This window comes from Garra rufa, chromosome 1 (assembly GCF_049309525.1).
Source record: "Garra rufa chromosome 1, GarRuf1.0, whole genome shotgun sequence".
In the NCBI taxonomy this organism is placed as follows: domain Eukaryota; kingdom Metazoa; phylum Chordata; class Actinopteri; order Cypriniformes; family Cyprinidae; genus Garra; species Garra rufa.
Window position 1 is genome coordinate 59,607,633 of NC_133361.1, and position 17,166 is coordinate 59,624,798.

General features: G+C 38.9%; 1 protein-coding gene across 1 annotated transcript; it reads left to right on the top strand.

Annotated features, from left to right (window-relative positions):
• Window positions 1-13,965: 13,965 nt before the first annotated feature.
• fscn2a (fascin actin-bundling protein 2a, retinal) lies at window positions 13,966-15,231 on the top strand. Its single transcript, XM_073834275.1, has one exon. It carries the CDS (start codon window positions 14,208-14,210, stop codon window positions 15,033-15,035), a length of 828 nt encoding a protein of 275 aa, XP_073690376.1. The 5' UTR covers window positions 13,966-14,207; the 3' UTR covers window positions 15,036-15,231.
• Window positions 15,232-17,166: the final 1,935 nt, after the last annotated feature.

Here is a 17,166-nt window from a genome sequence, read left to right on the forward strand (position 1 = left end):
TGTTATAGGTGGTGGACAACTGGTTTGTTAATGTAATCACTGAATTATCCACCTTATTTTTCCCGTGAGAGGCAGCATGGCCATTTGTAAATTTTATAGGTCTGGCTTCTGGACTCATCTGCATCTAGCTATTTTTAGCTGTGCAAAACAGCTTGTTTTGGTGCTTGATATTGCAAATTGGTGTGTCTTACCATATTATTAGGGCTTAAGCACTGATGGTGCGAGGACCCTATCAGAATTGCTCAGTTTCTTCTTCTTCTCCAAAATGAATCACATTTTTGAGAGCCTAAACATGCTCGAAAACTCATGAAACTTGCAAAGACCTTATTTCAGAAATGTAAAAACCTATTGACTTCAGGACTATGGAACCAGAAGTGCTAAAATGCAACTTGTGTTGGATTTTGGCCTACAAAATTATGTTATCCCATCAGCACTCTATTACAATAAAACAGTTCTAAAAATATCACAACTGAGTTATGAGTTGTTTTGCATTTTAATGAGCGAAATAAGTATGACTTATACTTATATAGGGCAATCACAGAGGTCAGACGTTTCTTGTATTTGGCCACCAGGTATGCACACATCTCAGTAGGGATTTTGTCCCACTCCTCTTTGCAGATCCTCTCCAAGTCATTAAGGTTTTGAGGCTGACATTTGGCAACTCTAACCTTCAGCTCCCTCCACAGATTTTCTATGGGATTAAGGTCTTTAGACTGACTAGGCCACTCCAGGACCTTAATGTGCTTCTTCTTGAGCCACTCCTTTGTTGCCTTGGCTGTGTGTTTTGGGTCATTGTCATGCTGGAATACCCATCCACGACTCATTTTCGAAGCCCTGGCTGAGGGAAGGAGGTTCTCACCCAAGATTTGATGGTACATGGCCCCATCCATCATCCCAATGATGAGGTGCAGTTGTCCTGTCTCCTTAGCAGAAAAACACCCCTAAAGCATAATGTTTCAACCTCCATGTTTGACAGTGGGGATGGTGTTCTTGGGGTCACAGGCAGAATTCCTCCTTCTCCAAACACGGCGGGTTGAGTTGATGCCAAAAAGCTTGATTTTGGTCTCATCTAATCACAACACTTTTACCCAGTTCTCCTCTGAATCATTCAGATGTTCATTGGCAAACTTCAGATGGGCCTGTTCATGTGCCATGTGTTCAGTGCTTGCGGGCGCTGTAGGATTTCAGTCCTTCATGGCGTGGTGTGTTACCAGTTGTTTTCTTGGTGACTATGGTCCCAGCTGTCTTGAGATCATTGACAAGATCCTCCTGTGTAGTTCTGGGCTGATTCCTCACCGTTATCATGATCATTGAAACTCCACGAATTGAGATCTTGCATGGAGCCCCAGACCGAGGGACATTGACAGTTTCTTCCATTTGCGAATAATCGCACCAACTGTTGTCACCTTCTCACCAAGCTGCTTGGCAATGGTCTTGTAGCCCAATTCCATCCTTGTGTAGGTCTACAATCTTGTCCCTGACATCCTTGGACAGCTCTTTGGTCTTGGCCATGGTGGAGAGTTTGGAATCTGATTGATTGATTGCTTCTGTGGATAAGTGTCTTTTATACAGGTAACATGCTGAGATTAGGAGCACTCTCTTTGAGAGATCTCCTTAAGATTTTTACCTTTATAAAAGACACCTGGGAGCCAGAAATCTTTCTGACTGATAGGGGATTAAAAACGTATTTCACTCATTAAAATGCAAATCAATTTATAACTTTTATGAACGTTTTTTTGTTTGTTTGTTTGTTTGTTTTTGTCGTTATTCTGTCTCTCACCGTTCAAATAAACCTACCATCAAAATTATAGACTGATCATTTCTTTGTCAGTGGGAAAATATACTAAATCAGCAGGGGATCAATTTTTTTTCCCTCACTGTATTTATTTAGGATTTTACTGTAATAACAATAACTGAAGCACACATCTCCTTTGCTCTTACCTCATTTGCATTTAAAAAAAAGATTCACCCTAAAAATAAATGTATAAATCTAAAAGTCATTCTGAACATAAAAGCATAATTTGTAAGAATGTTTCATACAACATTTACCATGACCACATCTATTAAGCTCCAAAATAAAATAATCAGAAATCAGAAAAGCAGTCCATGTTTCACATGCTCTATTCCAATTTTGAAGAAATTTCTCCTGCCCTTCCCACTTATTGTTTTACATAAATAACACTTAATTATGTACAACAAATATATACATGAATGTGTTTGAGTCTGATCTCTAGCTGAGGTATGGTGTACACTGGCCCTTTAAATGACACTTGCTGTGAGTTTGGCAGCCTAATGGATGCAAGTCTATGGTGCTAATGGATGGCAACCTGAAAAATGGCCTTATCTGAAAGGTCCAGGACAGCTATAAATGAAACAGCTGCGTTATGCACATTTATCTGTGTCCTGGTCAAAGGAAGAACCTTAAAGAACCTATTTGCTTACTAGAGTTCTCTTTCACACACTCAGTGTGTGTCTGTGTTTATAAAAATGTGTGTGTGTCTCTAAATAGGGTCTCTGTAAGGCTTGAATATATGTACACCTTGCTATATGATTAATCTTACTGTATATCAATATAATGGCAAACAGATATAAAAAGGATCCTTCGCATGATTGTGACTTTTAACACCTGAGTAAACAAATAAAAGTGTCATTTAATAAACTTTCATCTGCCAGTGACATTTATTAGCATTGCTACAGAAAGGGCTTGCAACACGGCAGTAACTCAAAGCATGTGTCCCGTCACAAGAGGCTGTTTTTCCCCTGTCAGCAGTTTGTCTGGATGTCTTGATTAAGAGTCATTCATAAAGAGAAGAAGAGGTCATAATGGAACCATGGTGGAAGTCCTGTTTCCTTGATGTAATCAAAGACTGAACAGAAGAATGATTGTTTTAAGGTGGGCAGTCTCATTCATTTATGTGCTTAGCTATATTTATACCATGTGATTCTTTTCAAACACTTACACCATAGTTGAAATTCATTTGAAGTCTTCTCGTGCTAAATATCTTACTATCGCATTAAATCCAACTGTAAGTTATCTTTTTGAAATTACTTATTTTACACATATTTTGGGGGGCTTATTAGTTTTCAATTACCCAATGCATATTGCTAAATAAAATCAAAGTGTAACAATGCCAGAGCCTGCTGTTGAAGGTTTTGAAGGCTGCACTGCCCCCATCTGGTCGTTAAAATACCAAAACTACTCAAAAGTACTAAAACACTGCCATCTACTGGTTATTTACAGATTAGCTACTATCCAATGAAGTCAAAATGAAGAACATCCGTAAAACTACTGTAAGCTCAAAACATTTATGTGCTTAACCCTCTATACTAGAGTAAACATTTTTCATACTGTAATTTTTCACTAAAGCAAACAAGCAAGCAAACAACCTACTTGCATTGCTGAAACAGTGCAGCCTCTAAAGAAACAAGTAATGTGTCATTTTATTATTTAATCATCTATACATTATATTATATATAATTTTCTATGAAGACTGAAAGTAAAAAACTCCTTATATTCAGGTGTGCATAATTATTAGGCACATTTTCTATTACAGATAAAATGAGCCGGAAAAGAGATTTAACTCAGACTGTAAAGTCAAAAAGTATTAAATGCCCATGAGAAAGATGCAATACTAATGCAATACTAGAATTTGCAAAGTTAAGGCATGACCACTGAACAGAGAAATGATCATTGGGTCAGCATTTTTCAAAAAAAAAAAAAAAAAAAAAAAAACAGTTGGAGAAGAAAAGACACTCATTCTTTTGCAGTTAACACATGTCAATTCTTCTCCACCTGTTTCTTCCTCACCATGCAGACCCAACAAGCATTTCACTGTCCAATGGTTATGCCTTAACTTTGCAAATTCTATTATTGCATTAGTATTGCATCCTTCTCATGGGCAGCTGATAACTTTTTCAAACTTTTTAGTCTGTTAAATCTCTTTTTTTTTTTTTCTTTGCTCATTTAATCTGTAAAATAAAACATACCCAATAATTATGCACACCTGAATTTAAGAATTTTTTCACTTCCAGCCTTGTTGGACAATTATATATATCACTTATAAATGATTAACTATAAAATTACTAGTAGTTTGGCTTGGAATTGGTAAAATGTGCTTCGAAAAAAGTATGACCAGAATATCAACGTGCCTAATAATTACAGTACCTCACAAAAGTGAGTACACCCCCTCACATTTCAGCAACCATTTTAGTATATCTTCTCAAGGAGACAATACTATAGAAATGACACTTGGATATATTTTAGAGTAGTCATTGTGCAGCTTGTATAAGCAGTATAGATTTACTGTCCCTTGAATACAACGCAACATACAGCCATTATTGTCAAAATAGCTGGCAACAAAAGTGAGTACACCCTAAGTGAACTTGTTTAAAGTGTCAATTGTGTTAGCACAATTGTAATCTGGCACTGCCTTGATCATCCTGGGCATGGAATTAACCGGAACTGCACAGCTTGTTGCTAGGATCCTCTTCCACTCCTCACAGTGCTGCTGGACATTAGACACATGGTGCTTCTTCACCTTATGCTTGAGGATGCCCCACAGTGGCATAGTAGGGTTCAGGTCTGGAGACATACTTGCCACCCCATCACCTTCAGCTTCCTCAGCAAGGCAGTTGTCATCTTGGTGGTGTGTTTGGGGTTGTTATCATGTTGGAAAACTGCCGTTCGGCCTAGTTTCTGGAGGAAAGGCATCATGAACTGCTTCAGAATGTACAGTACATAATGGAACCCATGTTTCCCTCAATGAACTGCAGCTCTTCAGTACCAGCAGCACTCCTGCAGCCCCAGACCATGATGCTACCACCATCATGCTTGACTGTAGGCAAGACACAATTTTCTTGGTACTCCTCACCAGGGCATTGCCACACATGCTGGACACCATCTGAGCCAAACAAGTTTATCGTATAGTCTACAGACCACAGGACATGATTCCAGTAATTCATGCTCTTGGACAGGTTGTCTTCAGCAAACTGTTTATGGACTTTCTTGTGAGCCAGCTTCAGAAGAGGCTTCCTTCTAGGATGACACCCATGCAAACTGACTTGTTGCAGTGTGTGGTGTATGGTCTGAGTACTGACAAGCTGACCTTCTACTTCTGCAATGAAGCCAGTTTCTGCACCTGACGCACAAAACGAGTGCTCAATTTCGTTGATCGACCCTTGCAAGCCCTATTCCAAATTGAAAACCCCATCTTGGAAAACCTCTGTATGACCCTGACCACTGTAGAGTAACTCGGTTTCAAGGTGTTTCAGAACCTCTAATAGCCTTGACCCTCTTTGTGGAGAGCAACTAATTCTAATTCTCAAATCCTCCGAGAGTTTTCAGTGGTCAGTATGAGAGAATCGCACTTAAAGCACCAAATTTTAACTGCTCTAATACAAGATACACACGTTTGTATGGTCCTGTCAAGCAGACAAATACATAAACATGAAGCTTTTTTGACAATAATAGCTGTATGTTGAGTTATTTTTAGAGGACAGTAAATCTGCTATACAAGCGGCACATTGAATATTCTAAAATATATCCAAGTTTCATTTCTATAGCATTGTCCCTTGAGAAGATATACTAAAATGGTTGTCGAAATGTAAGGGGTGAGTTTGTAGGACTTCTAACTTGAATTTACATTATGGTCAAATGTACAATAATCTACTTAAACTCATATCTAATGCAGTTAAAACTTATTAGATAACATCAGGATACCCTTTGATATAAAGTGATTATAGACCAACATGTTGAAATAATAAATAGACTTCTGCTTCTTCTTCTTTCATTTTATTATTCACTTTACACAAATTTCTGTAAACAAATATGCAGGTACACACACCAGTAGTTGAACACCACCTTCAACCTGAAGAACAGTGTCATGCAAAGGACAACTGGAGGTGAAAAGTTGAAAACATTCTTTATTTAAAAGAATGGACGTACATTTGGATTACAAAACTGATGAAGGTGACATGCAAATACAACAAACACAAGACACTTCAGGAAGAAAGTAAGGAGGTGCGTTTAGGTTGGTTCAGAATCACTTCCAAACTTTGAGTTCTGGAATTACACTGTCAATATGAGATTCCACCTGCTGGCTGGGTCCTTTATTATAAATACTACTGTTGCAAAAGTAGGTTTTAAAATGAAGACAGGCATGTGTCCTACTGGTTCTTAGTGTGCAGTTGGGAGAAAGTTTATTTTTACAAGCATTTACGGTCAACAACAGAAGGCCCAGACTCATCATATTCAGGCTTGCAGATTTACATCTGCCGAAAGGAGGACAATGAGGCCAGAATAGATTTGCCAAGTATCCCAGCTAAAAAAAAAAAAAAAGATGGTATAAAAGTTGTAAAAGCAAATGTTACCTGCAGTCACTGCCTGATAGGACAGCGAGTCTGAGAGTCAGCTGCCTGAGGGAGTCAATGAAATGACAAAAACGACTGAATTTTGTCCTGTTATGCTTTTCTTTCGTTGCAAATGGTGATGACCTGTCCATCAGAAAGATCGGAGCTCTTCCCCAGTGAGGAGAACAGCACCGCCTCAATATCGCTAATGATCACTATGATGGTGAAATTGTAGTCTATGTATAATTACGACAGATCTGTAATCTGTAATATACTAAAATGTTAAGTCTCATCCAACCCGATCTCATGACAATTCATACATATTTTACGTGGTTATGTGCTAGTTTGTCCAAATTCGAAAACCAAATTAGATTTTTGCTAAATCGTAGATGATTTATGAGTTTCCCAATTCGTATGAATTCATATGAATGACCTACCCATCACTGGGTTCTAGACAAATCATACAAAATACGAATTAGCCACCTCCTCATAAAATACAAACAAACTGGTCGTGAGATACCGTGGGACTCATCAGGTGCATTAAACAATATTGTTTCTTTTACTAACTTACTCACAGTCTAACCACAAGGTTCCCTTTAACTTAATGCTGCATCCCCCTAGTGGACTGATCAGTGTCTGAAGCACGTGTGAAACAACACCAATCTATTGGTCGGGGAGTGAGGGGCAAGTGTCTGTACCTCGCGGATCAGGTCCTGCTGCTGCTGAGGCATGGCCGAAGCTCAACTCGTGGGGTCTGCAGGTGGAGCTAGCGGAGTGTGTCTCTTTCTACAACTCCTAGTGTGGATTTGAGTGTGTTGCGACCCAGACATTCTTGCATTAGAATCCTCTGAATCCAATAGCAACTGCTGGGCTCCTCTAGTTGGCATGATGATGAGTAGGTCATCAGGCATCAGGCTCTGATTTTGGACTGATGTTATGTTTTCGCTTGCGACTCATTTACTGATGGTCCGAATTTCCCTCTTGTGAGCTTCCGGTCAAGTACACAATAGTTTTCTAGACTGTGGGGCTGACTATGGGTTAGGTACCTGGTTATACATCTTGCAGTCCTTTCCCTAGAACCTAGCTATCTGACGATAGCTAGGTGTTAGCTCAGTGATTGCTCCACTGCCTGGAGTTTAAGTAGCGGTCTCCTTGAGCCCCTTACCTACACACTGTTATCTCCCATGTTGGGTTGTAGGTAGATAGCCCACTTTTAGTGGACTGGGTAGCTTCAGCCAGTCCCCTTTATGGTGGCCGCTGTTGAACACATAGGTATCTGAGGATATCTATGCACTAGCTCAGTGACTGTTCCCTTTCCTAGGGTTTTTAAGTACTCCTGAGCCCTTACCCAGTCTGCACTGTCTCCCCTGCTAGGGCTGTAAGTAGGCAGCCCATTCTCTGTGGTCTGGGTACCCTGCTGAAAAAAAAAAAAAAACAGCTAAAACCAGCTTAGGCTGGTTTTCTTGTCTTAGCTGGTTTAAGCTGAAAGTAGCTGGTTTTAGCTGGTCTCCCAGCCCGGTCACGCAGACAGCATTCCCCAAAGTGTCCACTAGAGGAACAGAGCATCTCGTTCCCTCTCGGGAACCGTGGTTACATTGGTAACCCGAGATGTTTACCTTCAGCACAATGGTAACCCACAAAACCAAACCAAAAACACTCTCCCTTTACTAAAACACACACAAAACAGCACTTAATTTGATCAATTACCCTCCTCATCTAGCCCTATGCAAAGCATGCTGGGAATGAAATATCACAGTTCAGTTGCAGTCAATGCAACAAAAATTATTAATCTAGTCCCAACACAAATAGAGTAAGTTAACAATTTAACTTAATTTGATAAAAAAAAATATTAAGTGCAAATGACAACTGAATTAAAATTAATTAGTTAATTTTAATCAAGCTAACACATTCACAATATTTCTTTTTTTTTTTCAACCAACATGTGGTCCCAAATCCAAGTTTGACCATCTGAGGTGGACAAACAACATTTTCTGATGGTAAAACACATCCTTCCCAGTCTTTTTTGGATTCCATTCATGGTCATTTGCAGTCATTTGTTTTCCATAGTCTAATCCTTGGGATTACAAAGGAATAATTTGAATACCCAATTGAAGAGTTTTAGGCATATTGCCACAGGTGGTTTTCTGTATTTTCATATAACTCATCTAATAATCTCTCAGTGCTGAGCTTTGATTTGCCTTCCCCTGATGAGTCCAGAGGTTGAATTAAGGCCACCAACTGTCTTGAATTCATCGATGGAACTTGACAGATGTGGTTACTATTAACCACTGTTGTACAGAATAGTGCTGCTTGAAGAGTCTTCTTCTGTAAAGAAAAAAAATTGTCCTATTGAATCCCAGAGACAAAATGACAGCACGAAAGACATGATGGTGAGTAAATAATGACAGAATTTTAGATTACCTTCAGTGGCTGTCTAAGGTGGGTAGATTTAAAGAGAGAACCGAAAGACTTAATTTTCAAGCCAGTTCTGGATTTCCATGAAGTTTTGACCAGAATGCTCTGTCATGCAAGGCATGCAAATATAGAATTTGTACAATCATAGTCTCGCTTAGCCAGACCTTCAGACTGACGTCTGAAGGTCTGGAATTCATGGCAGCTTTAATTGGCCAATCAAACAACCAATCACAGTTCGTTTCATTCAGAGTCACGTTTCGGGGGCGTAGAAATGTCCCCACAACAACAGACTGGCATGCAACAAGTCAGTCATTGAAATAACCAGCATTGAAAGTTAACGAAGAAGAGGGAGAACAAGCAGTAAGTCAGTCATTTGTTCGCGAACGTCGCAAGTGTGTTTAACAACAACGGCGTCTGCATAAGCACCTTTTAGCAAAACGCCGAGTAAACCAGTCTGCGCTTTGTTTCCCGGCGGACCGAAAATAAACGCGACACTCGCGTGTTCTGGAAATCCGGTCAAATTCAACTAATCAGATGACGACTTCGACATTCCTGAAGTGTTTCCAGTTAAGTGTACCATATGCATCAGACATTTAGCCAACGTTCCGTGGGCGTAACGTCTGAGGCTGAGACTAGTACAATCATAGCAAATTGGCAGAAATGCATGAAAATAGGCTTTTGCATTTCTTGTGTGCATTTGGAAGTTGCACATTTTAGTAACAGCTGAAAAGTCATTTTCTTTTTAGTGTTTGTGTTATTTTTTTGTACATTACATTTTATACACAGTGTGTACTCAGATGTGACAGCATGCATGTTTTCAGATGTCTTATTCGGGGTCCACGCAGCAGTCCATAATTTTAAACGTGAATTATTATTATGAAATGTTACATATGTTGTATAAGCCGGGTGCAACCAATCAGCCACAAGCAGCTTTATTAGAGAATTTACATCCAACCCTGCTTCTGGAGATTTCAGCTCCAACCCTAATCAAACACACCTGAACCAGTTAATGAAAGTGTTCACATTTGCATGTTCATTGGTTCTCTGAAATTGGTTAATGATTACATGGCATGCGGCTAAACAAATAAAATATTTAAGTTTTTAGAAAACAATTTATTTTGATTGATGTTATTTTATTATTAATTTATTAATTTATTATTAGCTTTTCATTAAACTCACAAACCCATTGCAGTTCCTTCAGGAACCCCAGATTGGGAAAACATAATGTGATGTATTATTTATTGCACTTTATGTTGTTAACCCTCTGGGGTCTGTGGGGTTTTTTGGGGACCTGGAGAAGTTTTTAATGGAATATATTATTATTATATATTATATTACAATGAATAGAATATATTTTCTTACTCTTTGTATTTGTTATATCAATATGGTAGAAGATCCTATTTAAATCAATGTCATAAACAAAGTTTCAGTTTAAAAGTAATCTAAAAGTAGTGATTATATTACCTTAAATGTGTAATGTAATGGATTAAGTTACTAAGTAAAATGTAATTGTCTTTTAATTTGGAATCTGTTACAGGCTTTTTAGCACTGTGGAACTATCCACACGAAGCCAGAGCTTTCCCTATCCAATCTTTTTTTTTTTACCTCATTCTAAAAAAAAGCCAGTAAATACAGCGTTGACTAAGGAAATATCTGTGTACACACAAAACCGACTGGAAATGATGCAGTACACAGACCAGTATGTGGCACTGTAATTCTGCCACAGAGATAAATTAAAAATGGAGAAGAAGACTTGGACCCAGCAACAAGAGCAAGAAGACGAAGATGAAACGATACATTTATTACACTAAAATGTAAAATGTAAGAATCACTTTAATCTAGTTTGCGCAGTTGTACATGGGACTTGCTGCTGTGGCTGGACTAAAACGTCCTCTAAGTTGTTCACCAATCGCAACGCAGTAGGACTGCTAACCAATCACAATACATTTCGTTTTTTCTGACCCCGCAGCACTGCACATTTTGCATGTCTCCTTATTCAAACACATTCAGGTCATCAGCTTATTAGTAGAGTCTCTAATACCTGTTGTGGGGCCTCCAGAAAGAGGGTTGGAACCCACAGCCTTAATGTAAAATACAACTCCTGGTATTCACAAAAATATAAGTGGGCTCCAGTATTCCATGGTCTCCAATGTCAAAGTAAGTTTCTTATTCCGAGGTCACCGTAGCCGCCAGATTCAGTCTGTATCCAGATAAGATGGTCACTGCAGTCCCCCGGATTCAGTCCGTACCCAGCTTAGATGGTGAATCAGCACCTAGAGACGACCTCTACAGCCCTGAATGTCAACTAGATGAGCTCCAGAGACGGATCATCAGTGAAGACCTTGTCACCTATACGGACATCAGCGCAAGACCACGGGAACCTGATGAGTCCTCTGCAATCTGACATTGGAACAAACTGCTGGTTTCGTCTGGCCAGAGGAGAACTGGTTCCCCGACAAAGCCTGGTTTCTCCTAAGGTTGTTTTTTCTCCATTTCTGTCACCTGTGGAGTTTTGGTTCCTTGCCGCTGTCACCTCTGGCTTGCTTAGTTGGGGACACTTAATAGTATACAATCATATACTTTTTGAACTGAACTGAGCTGGATGATGACGTCACTGAATTCAATGATGCCTTTAACTGAAAATTGTTTACAATACTGCATTATGACACTCTATTGTCATGTTTAATACTGTGAAGTTGCTTTGATACAACCTGTAAAAAATAAATAAAAAAAGGTGACTTGACTTGACTATTTATTAAATTTCTCTGAAAACAAGTCATGTGTCATTTTGCTTTTGAAGTATTTATAAATTATAATATTTATAATTTTATATTTATAAAATGTATTTTTTTAAGGATATTTGGATTTACTAAAAAGTACTGTGTAAGAAAACGCTTTTTGCAGTGTAATCTCAATTTTGCTGACATTCTCTATTGCAGTCCCTGATAGCACACATACATCTCAGAGACATCTATTTGACATCTGCATTTACATTTGCATGACATATTTTTTAGAGTGTTTGCTCATCTGCAATACGTCTATAGGATGTTTCTTATCAGATGTCAAATAGACATCTATTAGATGTATTTAAGATGTTTATGGTTTAGAATGCATGTAAAACTGACATATAAAAAGATGTCTTTCCAGATCGACTGATTTTTAACAGACATCTTGCAGACATACGTGTGCTATCTGGGGTGCTTCTCAAACCTGTCCTGGGGATCATCACCCTGATAGCACACATACATCATGGAGACATCTATTTGACATCTGCAAGACGTATTTTTAAAGTGTTTACTCATCTGCAATATGTCTATAGGACATTTCCTATCAGATATCAAATAGGCATATATTAGATGTCTTTAAGTTGTTTATAATGTTTATAATTTAGAATGTATGTATAACTGACATCTTACAGACGTCTGTCAGATGTTTTTAAACAGCAGATGCTTTCCAGTTTAAGTGATCTTTAACAGACATCTTGCAGACGTACGCCTGCTATTTGGGCAGCCTCTGTACACGTCTGAAAGTCTCCTTTAAGAGCTCAACCAGATCAAGCCTTGCAGTCCGATGAGTTGATTCGGGTGTGTTAAATGAGGGAGACACACAAAATATGCAGTAGTTGGGGGTCCCTAGGATAGGTTTGAGAAGCACTGCTTATGTGAAGCTGGCTGTGGAGTGGAGAAAGTGGTGAAAGTGCCAGCAAGGTGAGAGGGTTTATGCAAATGAAATGCAAACATTCTGGACAGCCGACAATTGGTTTGAGGTCCAGGCAGTGTGGTTTGTCAGGAGTATTGTACAATTTTAGTGGATATAGTGCTTAAATCACAGTTACATATTATTATATTTAAACTAATTTTCAAATGCAGTTTGCACATTTTCATTTTGCTTGGGCTAACAAAATTGTATTTGAAACATTAGTCCCAAAGATGATGATGAATATGTCAAAGGTTAATAAAATAGCACAGTTTATTAAAGATAACAACAGAAGATAATCCAAACAGCAAGCCAAGTTTTGAAATAATAGCGGACAACTGAGGAATGAACACAGAGGAACTTGAATACACAGTAATACAGAGTAACAAACTGAAGGTGAGGTGATTGACGAGTGTCCATTGTGATTGATGGCTAGTGGGAAAACTAGAACAAAGGAAGCAGGAAAGTAATGCATACAAACTAAAAGTCTAGGAAAATTTAACTAAAAGAACATGACCAAGACAGTATTAAACTTATACTGTATGAATACTTCAGTTATTTAGAAATAAAGTTTTCCCAACAGCTTGCCTTTTCCCAACACATTTCTCAACTCTAATTGTGTTTATGATAGCATTTGATGATTATAATATAAGATGACGAATCGAACCAGATACAATTGTTTAAAAGATCACCGCAACATTATTCATTAATTTATTTTTTAACCTCTAAATGGTAAACCCATTACACAGCTCCTGGACCTTTTGTTGTTGTTGTTTAGCTTACGGGAGGCTAGTTTGCTACCAAATGTTGGTTTGTAATTACATAATTTGTTTGTTCCACTTCTTAATAAGTTACATACTGGGTGTCACAACACCCAGTAGAACATTATTATATTTGTAAGGTATGTAGCAGTGAAATCATGAAACCATGTGGAAAAAAAATGGTTGCACACAAATTTGTAGCATATCTGAAACTTTGTAGTTTAAGGTTATTAATACCCTTATAAGGACACAGATCAGCAGGTGCTGTGCGAGAGGTCATACGTCATGATCGTCTGAGCTACAGGCTAAAGAATACATATTTGACTGGGAAATAAGGAAGGTCAAATAAGCAGTGTTTTAAAAAAAAACTGCTCAGAGAATGTTACACTTCCATTTAAAGGCAAGAAGTACAGAACAAGTGTCCAAAAATATCAAAATGTATATTATATTATTTGTCACTGGAACAAAAATATATTTCATACACCAAGAGAACTATCCAGTTTATAAAGAGAAAGGGAGAGTGAGACAAAACTGGGGAAAGGTGGTAGTTGGCAGTTGGGTTGGGACTAAAACCTAGGGGAGAGTGGGAGGGAGGGAGGGAGAGAGAGAGAGAGAGAGATAGAGAGAAAGAGAAAGGGAGGAGATAAGGGAGGAGTCAGGGACATGGTGTGTATGATGTCAGCAGCTTGTTGGATTGAGGTGCTGCGCCCTGCTGAGTTTAATCCAGGCTGATTAGGAAGCAGCAAGCAGTCACCGGTGTGAATGCAGAGAAGTAGCTAAAGGTAACCCAGGAAACTCAAAGGGACGACAGCCTTAATCTGTAGTTGAGTCTGAGGCAAGAAACTCAAAGTGCAGAGCAGGGAAGAAACTTGAAATGACCATTTAATAGCATCTGAGGAGAGTCAAGGGCATATTGTCATCTTGTCAACATTTTTAATCTGCAATATAAAACTTTTTAAACACTCGTTTGGCAACCGCCTGATCAGCATGTCGACGAATGGAATAAGTATGGCTCTAAAGCTCCAATTCGGACTTATTAATTATGAAAATCGTTATCTCACAGCAGAGGCATTTGGGTTCAAGGTGAATGCATCTGGAACCAGCATAAGAAAGAAACAGATCTGGACCCTGGAGCAAGACCAGGACAGCCAGGTGGTTTTCTTGCGCAGTCACCTCGGACGTTATCTGGCCACAGATAAAGATGGCAAGGTGAGCTGTGAGGAGGAAGTGCCAAACACATCATGCCGTTTCTTGCTTGTGACGCAGTCAGATGGACGCTGGGCTTTGCAGTCTGAACCATATTCGCGTTATTTTGGAGGCTCTGCAGAATATCTGTCCTGTTTTGCCCAGACCATTGGAGAATCTGAACAGTGGGCCATGCATCTTGCCCTTCACCCACAGGCCAACCTGCTAAGTGTATCCCGCAAGCGCTACGCACATTTGTCCACCGCAGAAGACGAGCTCTGCATGGCCAGTGACATCCCCTGGGGTGTAGACTCCCTGATCACTTTGGTGTATCTGGATGGGAAGTACAGTCTGAAGCCCTTCGATAACCGCTTTCTCAGCAATGATGGTAAACTGGTAATGGAGCACGGGCCTAACACTGGTTTCACCTTGGAACTCAAGTCTGGCAAGCTGGCCTTTAAGGACTGTGAGGGCAAGTTTCTCTCACCAACGGGCCCCATGGGCACCCTGAAGTCTGGCCGCTGTACAAAGCCAGGGAAAGATGAGCTATTTGAGCTGGAGGAGAGTCACCCACAAGTTGTTTTCCAGGCAGCCAACAAAAGATATGTGTCTGTTCGTCAAGGTAACTAATGATTGTGCATTTGTTTGCAAGTGGTGACATTTCATGATTATTATTGGTCTAAATGGAGGCCCTCCATCACTGCACATGTTGCATTATTGCATTGTCTCCTTTGTCCGACAGACCCATTTCAGGTCTCTGAGTCTCTATAAACAAGCTAATGTATAAACCTAAATCAGTTGTGTTTGATTAAGGAGACATTCAAAATATGCAGTGCTGAAGAGTCTCCAGGAACATAGTTGGAAACCACTGGTCTAAAACAGTGGTCCCTGACCGTGTTCCTCAGGATAAATCTACCTTCAGATTTCAGTTCAACCCTGCTCCAACACACCTATAACGTTTTATTAAGTGCTATATCTATATCATATTTAGCTTGTTGAGTTATATTTCTATGATTTAGCTTATTCTTCTCAAAACTAAATAAAATGTTGTCTGCTGATGTAGTGCTAGAACTATGACACATTGTTTGCTTTTTATGTTACAAAATGAAAGTGTGAAGATTTGCATACATCGATTGATCTGCCTATGGGTGCATGATCACCCAGCAACACCATTAAATCCTCTGTAAGAAGCAACCAAATTAATTGGATTTTAGGTCCAGTTGGGACTGTGTCTAATTCAGATTGTGACCACAAATAATTTGTCAGACCCAAAATTAAATTATATTTTTTGTAATATTTTATTATTCTTATGTTGTTCTAAACCCCTTTGATTTTTTTTTGCAGTGCAAAACAAGAGATTATAAAGGCTGTGCTTACTGCTGTTATTTAAAATTAAGTACTACAGCTTTTAAATATCAAAAACGACAAAGCACCATAAAAGTAGGCCAAACTTGTATTTGTTATTCACAACTGGATCAAATAGGTGAGCTGGTCTTCAGAAATGGATTAGTGTAATTTGTGAAATAAAAATTCAAAAATCAAATATGGTCGCAAATTCTGCTGTTACCAGTAGAGTACTTTAGAACGTACAACCATAGTTAGCTAATGATGATTTAGGAAACGCACCCCAGACGGGTTTCATCAAATGAATCAACTGATTAATTGAGAAGATCAGAATCAAATGAATGTTCAGTTCCTAGATTAAAAAGTGAAAACTAAAGAAGATATCCATATTCTTGGAATATACTGTGGCACAGGGGTGTCCAATCCTTTTTCTGGAGATGTGTATTTCTGCAAAGTTCAGCTCCAACCCTGATCAAACACAACTTAACCTGCTAATTAGGATCTTTAGGAGCAGGGGTTCTCAACTCTGGCCCTCGAGGTCCATATTCCTGCAGAGTTTAGCTCCAACTTTGATCAAACTCATCTGCCAGAAACTTTCTGGTAATCCTGAAGACATTACTTGTTCAGGTGTGTTTGATTACAGTTGGAGTTAAACTCTGTCGCAAAGTGGACCTCGAGGGCCAGAGTTGAAAATAAATCCTATGGAGCACATTTGTGACAGGCCTACTTCTCTGGTGCTGTTATGATCCTCAATCATTGTAACTGTATGGAAAAAAGCAATGAGTAGAATTATTTAAAGGTGTAGACCAGGGGTGCTCAATTAAGCTCAATTAAATACGACTGAACAAACTAATGAAGATCTTTAGGATGACTTGAAACGTCCAGGCAAGTGTGTTGGAGCATGTTGAAGCTGAACTCTGCAGCACATTGGCCCTCTATGACCAGGATCAGGATTGGATATCCCTGCCATAGAAGAAATTTCAAAGAGCTTTAGGACAACACAATATAGTGATAACTGTAAAATGTTTGAGTGAACTATCCTAATCCTACCAATGAATGAAACTTTGTTTGCTGAACGTTGGGTTCTGCAGAATTCTAGGTAGTATGACAGAACAACCTCTAGCTAATGGAGTTTATTGGGTCCCTACAATAGGATGAAACAGACCTATTGAGGCCATTTTTTTTTCTTAGACTGTTTCAGAGTCAAGAGCAAAAGCATCTGTCTCTAAGAGGTTTGTGGACAAATAGGAGGCTGACATTTGATACAGAACTTATTTACTATCAACTATGAGCTATTATGATCAATGCTTTTCAATCTCAAAGCCAAATATTTGTAAGCACTTAGCTGCTTTATCATCTATACCATTAAATCACTAATAATGAATAGCTAACAATGCAAATGGCTTTCCACTGCTTG